Source organism: Vipera berus (genome assembly GCF_964194415.1).
Source record: "Vipera berus genome assembly, chromosome: 2".
NCBI classification, from domain to species: domain Eukaryota; kingdom Metazoa; phylum Chordata; class Lepidosauria; order Squamata; family Viperidae; genus Vipera; species Vipera berus.
Genome location: NC_138203.1, coordinates 9,357,851 through 9,372,210, shown reverse-complemented (window position 1 = coordinate 9,372,210; position 14,360 = coordinate 9,357,851). Strand labels below are relative to the sequence as shown.

The following is a 14,360-nucleotide window of genomic DNA, read 5'->3' as shown; positions in this document are numbered from 1 at the left end:
ATATAAACAGGGTCTTTGTATGATGTGTTCTGAGCGCATCATAAAGGTCACCACACAGCACTATGCCAGCCCCATCTCAAAAGTCTCTCATCATCCTCTTCCTGGAAATTGTCACATAGAAAAGCCCTCACCTACTTGCTGGAATTCATGATGCTCCACCCTCATGTCTATACATTTATCATCTGTAGTTTATCATCTTAGAAAATCAGAATAGAGCTGGAAGGGACCTTGGAGGTCATCTAGTCCAGCCCCCTGCTCAGGCAGGAGACCCTATTCCATTTCAGAGAAATGGTTGTCCGGTGTCTTCTTAAAAACTTCCAGTGTTGGAGCATTCACCGCTTCTGGAGGCAGGTTGTTCCACTGGTTAGTTGTTCTAACTGTTAGGAAGTTTCTCCTTAATTCCAGGTTGCTTCTCTGCTTCATTAGTTTCCATCTGTTGCTTCTTGCCCTGCCTTGGAGAGTAGGTTGACCCCCCTCTTCTTTTTTTAACATATTTTATTGATTTTTAACAATAACAATATTTTATTGAATTAAATTAAATTAAAAACAATCAATAATAATTAATTTCTAAAATTCCATAATATATTAATGATATTTTTCCTGGATCTTCTCTTCTTCCAGTAGTATTCTCCCTTTTGTCAACATCAAACAAATCCAATACTTTCAATGCATACAAGGTTAAATATAAACATTTTTCTTGGGTTTGTACAAATAACAATAACATCAACGTATAACATCTTTTCTAATTGGCTTATGTTTCAATTGCATTTATAAAGGCCATCTTATTGAGTCACTATGTGTCCTGTTTTCAAGATTCTTATTTAAGCTTAGTTTTCCCTCAGTGTTCAAACCATTTTTATCAGTCATGATTTTCTCAGTTAATTGCCTTTACACAGCTAAACTTTTCATTCACACACCCCATCCCAATATTTTTACATTTCATATGTTATAAAAGATACTATACTACTTGCATGTCTTATCCCTCTTACTGCAGGGCCCCTCTATATCCAAAATTTATCTATTCTTTTAACCATATTCAAACAAGTGTTTAATCATATAGTACTCCATCTGGTAAATCGAGTCAAATCTCTTGAATCTAATTATAGCTTTCTTCTTTTGCCAAGTAGCTTTCCAAGTCAGTATGTTCAGCTTGCCAGGGGATTCTTCCTGTATTTAATAATAATCATAATAATCATAATCATAATAATAATAAAGTTGGAAGGGACCTTGGAGGTCATCTAGTCCAACCCCTGCTCAGGCAGGAAACGTTATACCATTTCAGACAAATGGCTGTCCAGTCTCTTCTTAAAAACCTCCAGTGTTGGAGCATTCACCACCTCTGGAGGCAGGTTGTTCCACTGGTTAATTGTTCTAACTGTCAGGAAGTTTCTCCTTAGTTCCAGGTTGCTTCTCTCCTTGACTAGTTTCCATCCGTTGCTTCTTGTCCTGCTTTCAGGTGCTTTGGAGAATAGCTTGACTCCCTCTTCTTTGTGGTAGCCCCTGAGATATTGGAACACTGCTATCATGTCACCCCTCACCCTTCTCTTCATTAAACTACACATACCCAATTCCAGCAACTGTTCTTTGTATGTTTTAGTCTCCAGTCCCCTAATCATCTTTGTTGCTCTTCTCTCTTTCTAAAGTCTCGACATCTTTTTTACATCGTGGTGACCAAAACTGGATGCAGTATTCCAAGTGTGGCCTTACCAAGGCATTGTAAAGTGGTATTAACACTTCACACGATCTTGATTCTATCCCTCTGTTAATGCAGCCTAGCATTGTGTTGGCTTTTTGGCAGCTGCAGCACACTGCTGGCTCATATTGAAGTGATTGTCCACTAGGACTCCGAGATCTCTCTCACAGTTACTACTATCGAGCAAGGTACCACCTATACTATACCTGTGCATTTGGTTTTTCTTGCCTAAATGTAGAACCTTACTTTTTTCCATCATTGAATTTCATTTTGTTAGATAGCACCCAATGTTCAAGTCTGTTAAGATCCTGCTGTATCTTAAGCCTGTCTTCTGGAGTGTTGGCTGTTCCTGCCAGCTTCGTGTCGCCTGCAAATTGGATGAGTTCCCCATCTATTCCCTCGTCCAGATCACTGATGAAGATGTTGAAGAGCACTGGGCCCAGAACAGAGCCCTGGGGCACCCCACTACACACTTCCCTCCATGTAGATGCGGTTCTATTGAGGACCACACGCGGACTTTGCCTGCCGGTCAGCCAGCTACAAATCCATCTGGTGCGGCTAGCCCACATTTTCCTATCTTATCAAGTGGTAGGTTGTGGTCTACTTTATCAAATGTCTTTCTAAAGTCCAAGTTGCACCCTTTTATGTTTACAGAAAATAGAATAAGAACTTTATTGTACTATAAATAAATCGGCATACATTAAAATGAGATTTTCGTTGCATATAGCTCTCAATATACACAAATAACAATTGCAAGAGCCTTGACTGCAAAAGAAAAATAAAAATATTGATGAAAGCGATCAGCGCACCATAAGCAATCCCCAAGCAGATTTATACAAAAGCTGAACGATGGGAAAAACCTGAGTCACGATAAACCACGTTTCTTGGTCAAAGAAGAACCAAACCTTGCAGAGTTTTTACAAGCTTCTAAAGCCACGCGACGGGGGCGTTCCGGAAGAGAGAGTTCCGCCCACAGCAGCTCTGGCCAATAGGAAGAAAAGGGCGGGCCTCCCTCTTTGCGCAGGCGCGAGTCTTTCCCCGCGCTCTGCGTTTTAGCGCATGCGTGGTCCATCATTCGCGCTGAGGAAGCCGGGTGGGCGCCATTTTGGTTGCGGCCCGGCGGCGCCGTTGGCGGCGGCAATTGGTGAGCGGAGGAAGGTTTGGGCTGGGGATGATGGGAGTGAGTGCCCGAAGCCTAGGGAGACCAGTGGTGAGGCGAAAAAAGTCCGGGGCCGCGTTCACATGTTTCTGGGTCAGCCCGGGTTGGTCCCTCAGCAGTTCTGAGGGGAATCCGCGGCTCGGTGCTTTGCCGTGAGGTGCGTTTTTATTTAATTTATTAATTTTTGTTTCGCTTTGATGGAATTTTTATCCTGCTTTTTATGTATTTGGGATAACTCAAGGTAGCAAATTTGCCTGATCCTATTTTCCCCACAACAACCCTGCGAGGTGGGCCTGCCTGGCCTGAGAGAAAAACCGAGCCAACATTCCTTCCCCCCCCACAATGAAGACCATTTATACAGTACACTGCAAAAGAGGGGGATCCAGTTCAAACAAACCAAAATAGCTGCAATATTATTTCATTATCAGCAATTGATTAATATTGGTGAGTTACTTCACCACAATAATTCGCTAATATATTCAGGAATATTACTGAATGGTCTCTGTAATCCAGATAATAAGCACAGAGTGATAGTCTTAGATAATATTACTTCGCTACAGTAATTCAGGAATATTAGTGAATTGTTTCGCTGCAGCCCAAATAATATACGTAAAAGGTAGCCATCTAATTAATATTTCACAAGCATAATTTACTAATATAACCCTCGACTTATGACCACAATTGAGCCCAAAATTTACGTTGCTAAGCAAGACAGCTGTTGTGAGCTTTGCCCCATTTTACAACCTACCTTGCCACCGTTGCTAAGCAAATCAAACGGGTTGTTAAATTAGTCGCCCGGTCGTTAAGTGAATCTGGCTTCCCTGTTGACTTTGCTTGTCAGAAGGTTACAAAAGGATCACGTGACCCTGCAACTGTCATAAATGTGAGACAGTTGTCAAGCATCTGGATTTTGGGGAGGCTGCAGTGTGAAAAATGATCTTGTCATTTTTTTTTCCCACTGCCCTTGTAACTTCAAATGATCACTGAATAAATGGTTATAAGTCAAAGATTACCTGTGGTACAAGGCTTTCTCTAATATTCCATTTAAAAGTACAACAGCAACTCGTCCTCTCTTTCAAAGGAAATGAGAGGATGGAGTTGTGTGATTAATTGAATTTTAATCAACTGATTAAAATTGATGGCTTAAATGACAGAACATTTTCTTCTAGATTTGCATAGCACTGATTGTTGAACATGAGATATTAATGAAGAACGCTTAAAGGTAAACCAGCACACGCTTGTTTGCCTGCTCTGCTTAATAAAACATTTATTTTTATGACATTTATATTCTGCCCATCTCAATCCGCAAAGTGTCTGGGTGGCTTAAAATTCACTTGCTGCACATAAGCAACATTACATAGAATAACAGAGTTGGAAGGGATTTTGGAGGTCTTGTAGTCCAAACTCCTGCTCAAGCACTTATACCAGAGGTCCCCACCTTTTGGGCACCAGGGACCGGTTCCGTGGAGAGAGGTTTTTCCACGGACCGGAAGGTGCATGGTTTTGTGTGCTGCCTGCATCCCACAGATGGGGCTTTGCTTGTTTGTGCGGACCGGTTGCTGGAATGCCACAGCCTGGTACTGGTCCACAGACTGGGGTCTGGGGACCCCTGACATACCATTTCAGACAAGTGACTGTCCAATCTCTTCTTAAAAGCCTCCAGTGTTGGAACACCCACAACTTCTGGAGGCAAGTTGTTCCACTGATTGACTGTTCTCATTGTTAGGAAGTTTCTCCTTAATTCCAGGTTGCTTTGCTCCTTGAATAGTTTCCATCCATTGTTTCTTGTCTTGCCTTCAGGTCCTTTGGAGAATAGGTTGACCCCCTCTTTTTTGTGGCAGCCCCTCAAATCCTGGAATACTGCTCTCATGTCACCCCTGGTCCTTCTTTTCTCTAAATTGGCCATACCCAATTCCTGCAACCATTCTTCATATGTTTTTGTCTCCAGGCCCTTAATCATCTAGTTGCTCTTCTTTGTACTTTTTCCAAAGTCACATCTTTTTTGTAAAGTGGTGACCAAAACTGGATACTGTGTGGCCTTACTAAGACTTTATAAAGCAGTACTAATATTTCATATGATTTTGATTCTATACCTCTGTTTATACAACCCAGGATTGTATTAGCTTTTTTTGGCGGCTGCTGCACATGGCTGGCTCATGTTTAAGTGATCGTCCACTGGGACTCCCAAGGTCCCATTTCTCTTTCTTGTTCTTCTTGAAATCCTCCAGTGATGCGGCACCCACAACTTTTGAAAGCAAGCCAAAAGCATTAGTTATATATGGGTGACTGAAGCTTCCCCTTATGCATTATTAACGAGGGTGTGAATAAGAGCAGGAATAAGGATGCTTTAATGTGACGAAGGCACCTTGGAGTGAGTTGAAACATTGATCTGGCTTGTCTTTGCTAAACAGTGTTTTCGGTAATTATTGTTTCATTGTACAGTTATCTCCTTCCCTTTTTTCTTTTATTATTTTTTATTGGGCTTACATGCCACCCATCTAGCCTAGAGCCGACCCTAAGCAGCTTACAATAAAAAAAAAGCTCAAGATGAAACATTTAAGCGTAATAACCATAAATATTAACACTAGGATTAAGTTGAAATTGCAAGCTGGGAAGAAAGGGAAGAAGATGCAGAAAAGGAGGAGGTGGGGTCTTAGCACATTAACCACCTCCAGAATGAGATGCCCCAGTTGGGGGCCCAGACCAGCTGGCAGAGCCAGATCTTCAGGCCCTTTCAGGACGTGTGCAAATCTCACCTGCGGGGTGGTGGATGATATTTCAAAGGGCAGAAGCCACAGCAGAAAACGCTCTTCTGGCCCCCACCAGCTGGAATGTCTTGAGTGCCATGGTCTGCAGTAGACCTCTTCTGCTAGCACAATAAGGATAACCTGGGCCCATACCTGAAGGATTTTTATCACCCTTGAAGATGGAACAAGGGACTGGGGATAAAGCTCGTCGTGTTCAGCGGGGTAAATTCCCAGATTTCTAAGACTTTGCATCCGTAATCCTATAGCATAATTGGATCCTGAAATGCCATTTCTGTCCTTGTTCCTTACAGCACTGCAAACCATGGAGAATTACCAGAAGTCCAAGGTAGTGGAGAAGCCTTCTCATCTCCCTTTCACCAGCTTGCCCTCAGACATCATTGAAATGAAAGTGAAGGATGGAAGCAAGATCCGGAATCTGATGGGCTATGCCATTGGCAAGATGGAGCAAGAGACGACGAGACAGATGCTCTTCAGCGGGGTTGGCAAAGCCATCAACAAAACCATCACCTGCGTGGAGATTATGAAGCGGCGGCTCAAGGATCTTCATCAGATCACAAAAGTGTTCTTTCAGCAAATAGAGGAGATCTGGGAACTGATTGTGCCAGAGGCTGGCCTGGATCCCTTGACTGTGAAACGAAATATCCCTGCCATTTGTGTTTTGCTGAGCAAAGAGCCCCTAGATCATCAGGAGCCAGGTTATCAGGAAGGAATATTCAAGGACTCTTCTGGGCAAGCCCCATCTCTTCTGGAGCTTCATCCTCTGAAGGTGGAACTCTAGGAAGTTGGTGACTTTTGGAGGAAGGAAAAGTAGCTCTCGAGGGAAGACGGAGGCTTGAGTGACAGCCTTTGAAGGACGCAGTGGGGACATGCGGCCACTGAAGTTCCTCAGGGAACTCTGGACCAGGAAAGGAAGACCCCACTGGTGCTGTATCCTTTTCTTCCTAAGGTGCATCTCCAAGACCTCCCTGGCTGATGGCTGGAAGAACGGGGTCTTCCCTTCTGCAAAACGAAAGCCAAACTCCCTGGTCCCATCAGACAGACGTGGCCTCTCTGCATCCAATCTGGATTTGGTGTGGACACAGTGCTCTGTGCGTTGCCAATAAATTAGCTGCCAGGCGTCCTGAGCTACTCTCAGGCACACCTGGCAGTGCAGGTCTTTGCAGAGCAATTGACGGAGACGCTGGTAGGACGTCAGACGGACACTGTCTTCTGTGGTCCCTGCAGAGAAGAATTGTCCCAACATTGGACCTCTTTGGGGAACATCTTTGCCTGTCCCATCTAAAGGTAAAACGGCTAAGCGGCCCAGGTGGTGCTACATGACACAACCTAGGTCAGGGGTAGGCAACCTCGGCTCCTTTATGACTCATGGACTTCAACTTCAAACCCACCCCCCCCATTGTAACCTAAGCATCTGCCTTCCTGTATAGTCAAGATTTGATTCAGCGTAAACATGAGGCGGTCTCGATTGCCCAAAAAGACAGTTGGAAAAATGCTGAGGTTATTTGATTGTTAAATAGACGTAAGATTGCACAACAATACTATTTTATTTTATTTTTTAAATTTTTAATTATTTTTTTCAATGTTTGAAAAATGTTGATTTATGAAAGGGTTGTTGCTACTTGCTGATACTTATCTCCAGTAATTCTGTTTCCCTCCATAAGTGTTGCCTGAGGAAATGTAAAATGTTATGAAGAGCATTTTCCCTTTGTAGCTGATGTAACTTCATGTACCTCTGAAAGCACTGATGCTCGAGTGGGCAGGGGCAGGAATTTTATCCGTTTGACTGCATTGACAATACTGATGGATTATTTGTATTCAATCAAACCATTAAAAAAATCACATTCTTAGTACTTTTGAGGCTCGCATCTCATCATTAACAATATAACAAAAACCTAGGAGCCTAAAGCCTTAGCTGTCTAGCATTCTGTTTTCAGTGTCCAACCACAATTTTCTGAGTTGAAACAAAGAGATTTGATCTTCTTTTCTTGGGCATCATTCAAAAATAATTTGTAGGATGTGTGTTCCAAGTTTCCAGTTAGGCCTACAGCCCTCCTGGAATATTCTAGTGGTCTTCCATTCACTTTCCAGACATTTTGCTGCTTAACTGTTTCAAGATCAGTCAGAGCAGCTAACAGGTTGAGCTAAGAAAGCTGAGTTTGTAATGTCATCTCTGCTCATAAAGTGACTTTTATCTCACAGATCTGAGATAAAAATTCACAACTGAAACACATTTCAGATGAGAATTGGGAAGTTGCTGCTGAAAGAAGAAAAAGTTTGCCTGTTTCCAGAACATTATGATTGGCACAAAATGAATGATAGTAAGTCCACTTAGCAAGTTTAGGATGGTGGTGGAACTGCAGAACTGACCTAGTTAAGCATGTTGTAAAATTCTGTCAGTGTGAATGTTCTTGAATGCCCAAGCAGTAAATACTTCCAATTATTAGAATCCAGCTTTCCTCTTCTCTGAAAAGGAAGACTGCTATTATGTCACCCCCTAGTCCTTCTTTTCATTAAACTAGACATTCCCAACTGCAGCAACAGTTCTTCCTATATTTCAGCCTCCACCTTCTGAATCAACTTTGTTGCTCTTTCCTGTACTCTTTCTGGAATCTCAACATCTTTTTTTACATCGTGGTGACCAACACTGGATGCACTATTCCAAGTGTGGCCTTACCAAGGCCTTATAAAATGGCATTAACGCTTCACGTGATCTTGATTCTATCCTTCTGGATGACTGCAAAATGAACAATCGGTGTGGCCAGGCAGCCGTGAAGACAACCCAAATCCTGGGATGTGTCGCTAAAAGAATCGCTAGCAAGAAAAGGGAGGTCCTAGGACTTTAGTCAGACCCCCACTTGGAGTACTGTGTCCAGTTCTGGAGACCTCACTTAAAAAGAGATTCATAAGATTGAGCGGCAAGTCCAGAGAGCGGCAACAAAAATGACACAAGGTCGAATAAAACACGAATATCGGCAGCCTGAAGCACGGAAGGGAGAAGGGGGTCATGATTGAAATCTTAAACTCCCAGGTGATTAAGGGGAGCGCATAAAAATAAATGTCATGCATTGGAAGCCCATACAGGGAAATTTTACACCTGGGGTCTGAATTAAGTCTCTTAAAAGAGTAAGGTTGTCGCAGCCAAGATTATTGCAGAAAACAATTGAAAAAGCATTCAGGCTACTTTCAGTCCTTCCTCTGGAACTGAATGCCGGAATTTAATACCGGATAGTCCTTGACTTACGACCACAACTGAGTCCAAAATCCCATTGTTAAGCAAGACAGTTTTCCAGTGGCTTTTACCCCATTTTACTTTCTTCCCACAGTTAAGTCAATCACTGCAGTGTTCAGTTACTATCACGGTTACTAAATGAATCCGGCTTCCCCGTAGACTTTGCTTGTCAGAAGGTCGCAAAAGGGGATATAACATGACCCAGGTTGCGGCAGCTGTCATAAATACGAGCCAGTTGCCAAGCGGCTGAATTTTGATCACGTGACCCTGGGGATGCTGCAACATCGTAAGTGTGAAAAGTCCTAAATATCTTCTTTTAGTACTGTTGTCACTTCAAACGGCCACTAAACAAACTGATGTAAATCAAGGACTACCAATAGAGTAGAGCAGGGGTGTCAAACTCAATTTCATTGAGGGCCGCATAAGCATTGCGGTTGCCCTCAGGGGGCCGGGTGGGTGTGGCCTGGGTGGGCGTGGCCTACTAGGTGGGCGTGGCCAGCTCTACATCGTTCGCATCAAGGGTGCCTATGGGGGCCTGGGCAGGAGTGGGACAGATCTGAGGGTCTCTGGCAGAAGGAGGGTCTCGGCCAGGGCCAAGGCAGTGGGGGCCGTTCCCTCACTGTTTCCAGGATGGCTTCGCGGGCCGCATGAAACCACTTCGCGGGCCGGATCCAGCCCCCGGGCCTTGTGTTTGACATGTCTGGAGTAGAGGGACGCGGTGGCTCAGTGGGTTAGGACGCTGAGTTTGTCGATCAGAAGGTCGGCAGTTTGGCGGGTCAAACTGGCAGTTCGAAAGCACGTAAAAATGCAAGTGGAAAAATAGGGACCACTCCGGTGGGAAGGTAACAGCGTTCTGTGCGCCTTTGGTATCTAGTCATGCCGGCCACATGACCACGGAGACGTCCTTGGACAAGCGCTGGCTCTTCGGCTTTGAAACGGAGAGTCGCGGGGGAACCTTTACCTTTACCAATAGAGCACCTGAAACTCCACATTAAGATGGCTCCTGGTTTGGTTCGCAAAAGAACATTAAGGCTTGGTCAACCTTACTGAGTTCTTTGATTCCATCTGAAGGCTCTTTCCTTTTCCTCATGTGTTGTGTTACGTTTTGTTGCCGGGACACTTCTGGTGAAACCAGCTAATGGAAAGTATCAGGGACAAGCAGAAGGGAACCCTGTGTTTCTTATTGTCCCATCAGCTCAGGACCCCCAAGGACCAACCAGGTTTTTGGCCAACTAGCCACAAACAGTGATTCACCTCCTGGATAGATCTGTCTGAAGACATCCACATTTCCTACGGGAAAGACTTCCATCCCGTCTGCACATTGATTAACGATTATATTTTGAGAATTTAGAAGCTGCCCTTTTGTTCCAAAGTGCATCTCCAGGCAGTATTTGCAAAAAATCAATGTAATTCCAACACAGAACAATAAAACCGAGATGAAGCAAAACACCTCTCTAGCCGAACAGGTTTTCACTTAAAACATAAAAGAAGTTTCAACCAACACCAGACCGAGTGTACGCAGGTTGCTCCTGAGGAAAGGCAAGGAGGTGAAACTTAATTATTCTTTTTAATTGTGCCCTCCAAAGGAGAGGAAGAATATCACAGAAATGGGGTGAGCCTGATATCGTCACCCTGTTTGTGTCAAGAGGAACCGGGATGTTTTTAAATTCAGAATAGGGGTGTTAAGCCTAACAAAGCTTTTAACACATCTCTTTGCAACTTAACCTCCTTTTTTAAAAACCATGCACATACTCACTTGCACGCACATCGCACAGAAAGACTGTGGAAAAGCACACATTTGCTGCTGAATTTCAACAATGAGCTTGGAAGGGGTCCAGAACAGAGGAGTGTGTGTCTCTGTGTGTGTTATTCCCATTGTTCTGGGTCCTTTTTATTCCCTTCGCCTCCTGGCTGCTTCTCTCACACAAAAAAGGCAAAGCAACAGGGGAAGAAAAACAGTTGGATCCCAGTAAATCCAGACAGTGTTCATTCTTTAAAGAATGCTCAGATATTTGTTCCGCAGGTATGATTTTGTTCTTCCAACTGTTATTTTTAGATCCGCCTTTCAAAATAAAAATCCTTCTCAGGCAGCTGGCATCAAGATGCAACCTTTTTTTAAAAAAAAATTGCATCAGCTACGGCGGCCCACTGGACCGACAGACAACGGAGGATCCATACAATAATTTAACCAAGTCAGATACAAATGAAATGAGGGGTCCTTGGTGCTCTCTGAGCTTGGTTGCTTTCTTGGAGATGTTTCATGAGCCAACTAGGTAACATCATCAGTGCTAGAAGGGAGTGGGGTTTGCAGAGTAGAGGAGCAGGGAGGAGGAGGAGGAGGAGAGAGAGAGAGAGAGAGAAGGGGAGAAGGAAGAGGGGGAAGACTGTGAGGATCCTTGGCGCTCTCTGAGTGTCAGGACCCACCCCAATCCACGTCTTGGAAAACAAAAACTCTTGGAGTCAGTTCTAGTCCAAAAGGAATTTTTACTAGGACATGTTTGGTTGTGGAAATACAAGACAGGACCTGGTATTGTTTTACAGATTGAGACTTTATAAGGAGTTCCTGGTTCAACCCCCCTTCCCTCAACCCCATTTGGTCAGCCCCCCCCCATCATTTACTTCGTGTCATCCCTTTCGTGGGAAAAAGGGATCTTCCGATCTTTTACGGTTATTGCCTTCTTCCTTTACAGATTCAAATGGAGACACAGGCCAGATGCCTCCTTCCCTAATCCTCCCCTTTGTTCCCCCAGTTCAAAAGGTTTCCCTTGGTCTTTGAAATAACCTAAGGCAGGCTGAATCCAGGAGGGGGGGGGAATAATGTTTTAAACATACATTTATGAATGTGATATAAATGGATTCTGACACTGAGCTTGGTTGTTGTTGTTGTTTTTGCATCTTTCATGACCCAACTAGATAGCATCATCAGTCTTAGAAGGAAGGGAGTTTGTGAGAAAAAAATGGAGACGACTGTGTAGTCCCAACTGCGCTGTGAGCTTGTTTTTTTTCCCCTGCAGACATTTCACGACCCAACTACGTAGCAGCATCAGTGCATCCGAAGGGTATTAATGATGTGACCGAGTTGGGTTATGAAACGTCCGCAATAAACCCACCAACCCAGAGAGCACCAACCGACTCCACAAGTCGGTTCCAAACTGGACAGCAACTTTTGCTCAACGTGTTTCCCAAAACAAGGCTGAATCCCAGGTCTGTATAGTTTCAGGGAGATTTTTAGCATTCCACTCAAAGCGATTTCCTTCCGTCCCCCTTTTTTTCCTATGCCTTGTGCAAATCCAGGAATATAAATTGCGTTCAGACAATATCAGTTGTGCCAAGATGGCGCTTGATCAGGCACCTTGTTGGGGGTCAATTCTCCATTTGGGAGGCTCCGGAATCTTGATGGCCCTTGCTAAGACTGGCTACTTTCTGGGTGTGCCTGGGGGGGGGGGTCCTCCTAAAAATGAAGCAAGGTTTTAGCAGACCAAAAGTAGCACCTGCTCTTTCTGACTTCCTCAGGTCAGGCTGGATGGAGGCCATCAAGGTCAGGGGTCTTCAAACTTGGCCCTTTTATGACTTGTGGACTTCAACTTATTGCCTTATTGCCTCCTGCACCTGCTCTGGCACTGACAGTTAAAGATTTACAGGACGCTTTGGAAAAGGATTCACAACAAATAGCAGATATTATAGATGAAAAGATGGAAAAGATGGAGGAGAAGTTTACAGCAATGAGGGCAGACATCTTGCCTGCACTTCAAGGTATGGCTTTATGTATTGAATGCTTGGACGAAAAAATGGAAGATCTTAGCCAAAATAACTCCAGATTAGAAGCAAAAGTGTTAGAGAATGAAAATGTGATGGATAAAATGGATGGTGACTTGATTCTGGTCCAGTACCACCAGATGGAGTTTGCTATCAGAATCAGAGGCTTAAAAGAGAATCCTAAAGAAGATTTAAAGCAGATAGTCTCTGAGGCTTTGGAAGGGGTACTGGAACAGTCAGCAGCTGAAATTGAGGGAAATATAGAAAAAAATCTTTCGTGTGAATTCATGGATTGCAAGGCAAAGGAAGTTACCTAGAGATGTGGTGGTTTACTTCACAAAGAGCAATTAGGAATGAAGTTATCCAAGTTTCTTATGATACTAAGCTTGTGGTTGCTGAGCAAGAAGTTTTGGTTTTAAAAGAGATTCCTCCAAGAATTTTAAGGAGAAGGAAAGATTTTGCTTTTCTGGCACAGGAACTTAAGAAACGCGATATCAAGTTTAGATGGGAAATACCAGTGGGTATTTATTTATTTATTTATTTATTTATTTATTTATTTATTTATTGATGGGATTTATATCCCGCCCTATCTCCCGAAGGACTCAGGGCGGCTAACAACAAAAGATATAATAAGTACAGAAATCAAGATAAAAATAAAATTGAAATCATCTGTGCAATAAATTAAAATTAAAGATTAAAAAATAAATTAAAAATTCTAAATATAATAATTAAAATGCCTGTCAGTCCAGGTCAGCCTGGTGGAACAGGAGTGTTTTGAGGCCGCGGCGAAAGGATTGGAGGTTTTGGGCCATCCGAAGCTCAGGGGGGAGCTGATTCCATAGGGCTGGCGCTCCCACAGAGAAGGCCCTCCCCCTGGGGGTCGCCAGCCGACATTGCCTAGCTGACGGTACCCTGAGGAGGCCTTCTCTGTGTGAGCGTACTGGACGATGGGAATTTGTTCCCGGCAGCAGATGGTCCTGCAAGTATCCCGGGCCTAAGCCATGTAGGGCTTTAAAGGTAAGTACCAGCACCTTAAATCTCACCCGGAGGGCAACTGGTAGCCAATGCAGCTCACGCAGGAGGGGTGTAATATGGGAGTATCGGGGTGCTCCCATCACAACCCGTGCAGCTGCATTCTGCACCAGCTGAAGCCTCCGGGTGGTCTTCAAGGGCAGCCCCATGTAGAGAGCATTACAGTAATCTATACAGGAGGTAACGAGTGCGTGGGTGACTGTACGTAGGGCATCTCAGTCCAAAAAGGGGCGCAATTGGTATATAAGACGAATCTGTGCAAATGCCCCCCTAGCCATGACTCCAATATGATCTTCAAAACTGAGTCGTGAATCTAGGAGGACGCCCAGATTGCGTGCTCTATCAATGGGAGGTAACATCTCTCCTCCTATAGTCAGAGATGGAACCTCTTGGACTAAACGAGATGACGGTATGTACAGCCACTCAGTCTTGGCCGGGTTGAGTCGAAGCCTGTTTTCTCCCATCCAAATCTGTACCGCTTCCAGGCAACGGGACATCACATCGAGGGCATCACTGGGTTGGTTCAGGGTGGAATGATGGGTATGGTGGTGATGCATGAAGGCACGAGACACCGTTTGGTCACAGTGATTCAGGCACGTGATTTTTACAGCAATGTTCTTAAAGCAACCCCTTTATCACTTTTGGAATCTACAAAGAAAAATGGCGAGGGAAAGCCTCAAGATGCTGAAGGAACAATGCAGGCAGATGAGAAAGCTACTGGAG

General features: G+C 44.1%; 1 protein-coding gene across 5 annotated transcripts in view; it reads left to right on the top strand.

The window, feature by feature from the left end:
* LOC308663093 (NACHT, LRR and PYD domains-containing protein 3-like) overlaps positions 1–7,470 on the top strand; it is a 31,277-nt gene extending 23,807 nt beyond the window's left edge. For 2 of the 5 annotated variants that reach the window (XM_081319247.1, XM_081319248.1), the window contains one exon: positions 5,911–7,470. In XM_081319247.1, the coding sequence (XP_081175373.1) occupies positions 5,911–6,398 (488 nt within the window). In that variant the 3' untranslated portion in view covers positions 6,399–7,470. Of the gene's footprint in view, positions 1–2,100; positions 2,282–5,910 lie in introns of those variants that run through there. The other 3 variants (XR_014025284.1, XM_081319249.1, XM_081319250.1) reach the window with 3 other exon arrangements.
* Positions 7,471–14,360: the final 6,890 nt, after the last annotated feature.